Source organism: Musca domestica, unplaced genomic scaffold (assembly GCF_030504385.1).
Source record: "Musca domestica strain aabys unplaced genomic scaffold, Musca_domestica.polishedcontigs.V.1.1 24, whole genome shotgun sequence".
NCBI lineage: Eukaryota > Metazoa > Arthropoda > Insecta > Diptera > Muscidae > Musca > Musca domestica.
This window is the reverse complement of record NW_026712272.1, coordinates 12,454,847-12,461,067: the sequence shown is the minus strand read 5'-3', so window position 1 is coordinate 12,461,067 and position 6,221 is coordinate 12,454,847. Positions and strand designations below refer to the sequence as shown.

At 40.4% G+C, this 6,221-nt stretch overlaps 1 protein-coding gene across 1 annotated transcript; it reads left to right on the top strand.

Annotated features, from left to right (window-relative positions):
- Positions 1–54: 54 nt before the first annotated feature.
- Positions 55–4,287, top strand: LOC131802770 (transcription elongation regulator 1-like; the record flags this gene model as incomplete). Its single annotated transcript, XM_059123347.1, is given in 4 exon segments — positions 55–577; positions 644–993; positions 3,448–3,780; positions 3,846–4,287. Coding segments are annotated over 4 exon segments (1,236 nt in total). The 3' UTR covers positions 3,973–4,287.
- Between the last annotated feature and the right edge of the window lie 1,934 nt (positions 4,288–6,221).

Here is a 6,221-nt window from a genome sequence, read left to right as displayed (position 1 = left end):
CCATAAGAATGCCACTCTACACACTCGTGTCAAATCCATGAAAAAAACTAATCGCCTTTGTTTTATTCTACTTTTCTATTCCTGCTGCTATCCGATTACATCGATCGACTGTCTTGTGATGATGGTATAGATACGCAAAGATTTCATTGAAATGTTGCGTGAACGTGGCGATTCCATAGATCGTCATTGCCGCTGGCATGACATTAAAAAGAAATTCGAAATGGATTCACGTTATCGGGCTGTGGAAAATTCCATGTATCGTGAGGAGTATTTCCATGATTTTCTGCGAATCATGAAGGAGGAGAAGCGGCGTCGTGAACGTGAACGTGAAAAGGAGCGTGAACAACGGGAGCGGGATAGAGAGCGTGAACGTAAGTCGGGCAAGAGTGATCGCAAGGATAAGGACAAGGATAGGCGGGAGAGGAGTCGCAGTCGTAACAAAGATCATCATGGTGGGGGACGAGATGAAAAGGAACGTGATGGCGGTGGCGGCAGTAGCCGAGACAAGGAAAAGGAACGCAAAGACAAATCCGACAAGGATAAGGACAGGGAGGAGAAGAAGAAAAACAAGGATTATGTGAGTAGCTATAAATTTGTAATTTTAATTTTTAAAATAATTTTTATTTTCTTGGATCTCCGGCAGGAGGAAGGTGAACACCAGTCCGAGGAAGAGGAGGCACGTTCTGCCACCACCGACCACGAAGAAGAGGAAGAAGCCGAGCGCCTGCAAAAGGAACGTGATCGCCAACTGAGAGCCGAACAAAGTATACGCGAACGCGAAAAGGAGGTACAACGCACACTGGCCGGTCATTTGCGTGATCGCGATAAGGAACGTGAACTACACAAACGCGAGGAGGCCGTTGGCCATTTTAATGCCCTGCTAACGGATTTGGTACGCAATCCAGATTTCACCTGGAAGGAGGTGAAACGACAATTGCGCAAAGATCATCGCTGGGAATTGGTTGAGTTCTTGGATCGTGACGATCGTGAGAGGTGAGTAGGTGTAGAGTAAAACAATACAAACATTCTGCAAAATATCGAATTTATAAACCTTCAATTAATGAAAGGACTCCTCCTTTTTTTTTATGGCAAAATTGTTTGAGAATTGATTTTCAATAGGAAGTTCCCTGCTGACCATGTAACCATAGAAGACTTCTAGAAGATTTTTGGCAAAGATAAATATGATAATTTTATTTATGGAAAACCTTCAAATGATCCTCTATAGTTAGGAGGGGGGTGGGTGTCACTATGAGATCATCTAAACCCCGTAAATCTTAGGGAGGTTTCCTATAAACCTTCTGGAGACCTTTCTAAGCAGACAACAATAAAACTGTCCCTCACAAACCAGCTTTTCAGACACCCAACTTCAGTCTCTTCTCTACTCTACAGACTTGATCTTTTAGCTCGTCTGGTCTTTTAGCTCGTCTTCGTCTGTAGCTTGTCTGCATAGAACCTCTGCTCTATTCTAACAGACTCCCTTACAGTTTTGTCTATGCAGACTTTCGGTCTCTTTGTCCCATTTTTACCAGCTCCATTTCCCCTAGCTCATCTGCAGAGGCTCTGAGCCGATCAACTCATCTGTAGAGACTAACTGACCGTTCTGCCTGTACAGGGTGAGATAAAAAACTCAAACGCCATAATTTTTACATTTTTTTTAATTTAATTGAATGAAAGCAAAAAATGTCGGAAATAGCATCAAATATTAGATGCAGAGGCTCTGAGCCGATCAACTCATCTGTAGAGACTAACTGACCGTTCTGCCTGTACAGGGTGAGATAAAAAAATTAAACGCCATAATTTTTACATTTTTTTTAAATTTAATTGAATGAAAGCAAAAAATGTCGGAAATAGCATCAAATATTAGAATAAGTTTGGTCACCTTAGGCATGAATTATGGCCTTTAAACGGCCAATAAGACCGTCACACGCTGCCCGAAAGTTGCTCTGTGGTATTTGCCCATTCCCGGCGAAACGCTTGCTTGAGATGATCGACACTTTGGTATTTTTTAGTGCCAACCTTGCTTTCCAAAATACTCTAGACACAAAAGTCCAACGGATTGGTATCCGGAGATTTTGCGCTGGCCATTGTGCGCTGGAAATGAAGCGAGGAACCTCATTTTGTAACCATTCTTGGGTCGCGCGTGTTGAGTGCGACGGTGCTGAGTTCTGTTGGAATGTCCAAGGTATGCGGCCAAAATGTTTGCCAGCCCAAGGCTTTAATACACCCTCCAGAATATTTTCATGATAATCTTAGGCATTTATTCTGATGTCACGGTCGATTAATACGAGCGGAGAGCGACCGTCGGCTGTTATGGCGGTCCACACCATCACCATGGCCGGCGTTTGAGTTCTGGTAGCCAACCGAAGGTGCACATTTTCAGCTGACCTCTTTGGCAAGGAAACACGATCATTTTGTTGCTGTTTACAAACAGCTGGACACCGAATGTTTTCTCATCGGAGACCAAACCAAATTCGGCAGTTCACCACTTTCGGCCATGCGAAGCAACTCTTTAGCTCTTTTGAGTCTATTTTCTTTCCGTTGCGGGGTAAGTTCTTGCACTTTTTGGAATTCCAATGGCTTTACCCCGAGCTCATTTTCCAATATTTGGAGCGAATGGAGCCATTTTTCGGTCACTGCGACGCGACAAGGGGTTTGATCAAGTCGCTTCTTTACTTTTCGAATCATTTCTGCTGATGATGCTGTTTTCTTCCGTCCACTTTCGCTTCCTTGACGCCGGGCTACGCAACGAGACACAAAAGATTTATTCACATTTAAATGCTGGAGTTCTCTAACTTATGGTTCTCCAGCCAAATATAAAGAAGTCACACTATCACGCTTGAATCCATCGTCCATCTCGAATAACTTTTTTTTGTGGAAAATTCTCACCAAAATGCTTTTGTATGCTTGTAAACAATATAATGAGCTGTCATTGGAATAATTTTAACAGCTGTTGGACGAGTGGCTTAGAAATGACAGCAGTCTGATATTGGTTGCAGTTTTTTCATCTCACCCTGTATATACAGAGGATTGATGTCTGTGACAGTTTATCGTTGAACACTCCATGATCTTTAGCTCGTCTATACGGGTCTCTGCGTTGTTGTTTCAAACTCCTCTATAGAAGATGAGTTGCTTCAAACTCATCTACAGAAGTGGAGGTGTTCCACACTCGTCTATAGAAGACGAGTTGTTCCACACTCGTTATAGAAGTGGAGGTGTTTCAGACCCCGTCTTTAGAAGATGAGTTGTTTCAAACTCTTCTATAGCAGAGAAGTTGTTTCAAACTCGTCCAGAGAAGACAAGTTGCTCCATACTCGTCTAGAGAAGACGTATTGCTTCATACCCGTCTTGAGAAGACTGTAAAGACTGTACGCTGTTTCTAACTCGTCTGAAAACTTTAAACACTCTTTCTCAACCATGAACCAATTTTTTGGATATTTTTTTTTTCAGAATTTTCAACGAACACATTGATGGTCTGATGAAAAAGAAACGTGAAAAATTCCGTGAAATGCTCGATGAAATTACCACCCTCGAACTGACCAGCAGTTGGAAGGATGTTAAGAAACTTATCAAAGATGATCCCCGCTACTTAAAATATAATAATTCGGAAAAATGTGAACGCGAATTCCGTGACTATTTGGTTGACAAACAAATGGCAGCGAAGGTGGCGCTCAAGGAGCTACTCAAAGAATGTAAACTCATCACACACAAAAGTCATGAATTGGTACAGGAAAATCCCAATCATCTTAAGGAGATACTTGATATCCTGAAAATGGATAAGAGGTGTGTAGGACTTTAATTTCTCTTTTTGATTACTTTTAATTCAATATTCTTTTCCATGTCCAAAGGTATCTGATATTGGAACACATTGCTGAGGAACGTACCACCATTGTGGTAAACTATTTAGAAGAATTACACAAACGTGGACCTCCGCCACCGCCCACAGCTTCGGATGCGTCACGGCGTGTCAAGTAAATGTGGTGGAGGACAACGGCATGTTGTTTCATCAATGGTTCCCATACTGTTATGAGTTTCATTAGGAATTGCCCATTCAAGAGAAATATTTTGTGTTGTAACAACATTATTGATTTCTATTAATAATAGCTGATATATTTTTTAAATTAAACCACCACATCTAACGTCAGAGAAATTATTACGAAAAAAAATGATTACATCTGCCTAACACTTACATCTATTTCGAATTGTATTAACATTACATCATAATGTTTTAAATGTAATTTTAAATTAATAAATAAATTCAAAAGAGCGTGCATTTTGCATAAAATTAAATAGCGTTTTTTTAATTAGGCCCCATGTCTGTATAGAGACAGAATCCCCTGGTCGCCTTTTGGGTCTATAGAGCTTTTGATCAAATGTTCTTGAAACAAGTAAAATAGTATCAGTCGGTTTTGCCGACAGATGTATACCCCCAGCCTTGAGTTACGATTATTCAAACTGTTGACCCTTTATAGAGGATGTTCCGAAGCAGTTGGCCAATATTTAGCAATACGTATCTGACCTAAGAGTGATATAAATATTACAACGTGTCAGATTTGGACTATATAGATTAATTCCTATACTTTATTTGAGTTATGTGCAAATTTTTGGAAAATGTGGAAATATGAGGTAACAGATATAGCGGACTGAAGTATTCCATTTTCATACCTCATCTAATACAGCTATAATATATTGGTATGGGCTAAAGTTGAAAGAAATCGAACATTTATATGCAATTTTATGCGAAATCACGAATTCCATATTCATATCAGATTTCTGGTTAAGAGAAAAATTTAGATATAGCAATTTGTAAAGAATAGCCGACTTGTTTCGCATGGTATGGCAGATAAAAGTATTGGAAATTGTGAACCTTTGTGGGTGAGGTACCAGAAGGGGTTGGCAGATATATATCATCTTCACAATAGATGTTGCGTTGGCAAGAATGTTTGTATGTGTGAAATTCGAAGGGAGTAGGATGCTTATCTCTCTTTCTTTGAGCGTTTTGTTTTTCAAAATCTTGAGCCATATGCGGGCGAGGTACCAGAAGGAATGGTCCGATCTCTACCATATTTTCAACAGATCTTGTGTTGACGGAAGTATTGAGATGTGCCAAGTCTGAATGGAATCGGATGTTAATTTCGCGTTTTATGAGCTTCATGGTTATTCAACATTTTGAACCTTTGTGGGGGAGGTACCAGAAGCAGTGGATCGATATATTCCATCTTCACTTCAGACCCTGGGTTAGTAGAAATAATTGGATGTGTGATATATGAAGAGAACCGGATGCTTATTTCGAATTTTATGATCGTTTTAGTTATGGGAAACTTTGACCCTTTGTGGGAGAGGTACCAGAAGGAATGGTCCGATTTCTACCATCTTTATAACAGATCTTGAGTTAATGAAAATATTGAGATGTACCAAGTCTGAATAGAGTCCGACGTTAATTTTGCGTTTTATGAAAGTGGTGAACTGCCGAAAAAACGATCATGTTTACTTGCCAAAGAGGTGAGAGAGGTGAATATGTGCACCTTCGGTTGGCCACCAGAACTCAAGCATAACTCAGGCATAAAATCCGCTCATATTAATCGACCGTGGCATCAGAATAAATGTCGAATATTATCGCGAAAATACTTTAGAGGGTGTAATAAAGCCTCGGGCACCCAAACATTTTGGCCGCAGACCTTGGTCATTCTAACAGGACTCAGCACGCGCCACCCAAGAATAGTTATAAAATTAGGTTCCTCGCTTCATTTCCAGCCCACAATGGCCACCAAAATCTCCGGATACCAATCCGTTGGACTAATGTGTCTGGAGAATTTTGGAAAGCAAGGTTGGCACTAACAAATATCAAAGTGTCGATCACCTCAAGCAAGCGCTTTGCCGGGAATGGACCAAAATATCGCAGAGCAACATTCGTGCAGCGTGTGACGGTTTCATTGGCCGTTTGAAGGCCATAATTCGTGCCAAAGATGACCAATTCGAACAAATCTAAACATATTCTTGATTTGATGCTATTTCCGATATTTTTGCTTTCATTCAATAAATTTAAAAAAATTAAAAAAATTCACAAGGGGTGTTTCTGAGGGCTTTTCTTTATAAGGAGGGGTATTTTTAATTTAAGTTAAATGATTGGTTGGGGGGGGGGGAGTTGTAAATGTGAGTTTTCTTAAGGTTCGAGCATTTACTAGTCTCCTAGGCCTTCAGCTGGTGAATAAAGACTGACTTGT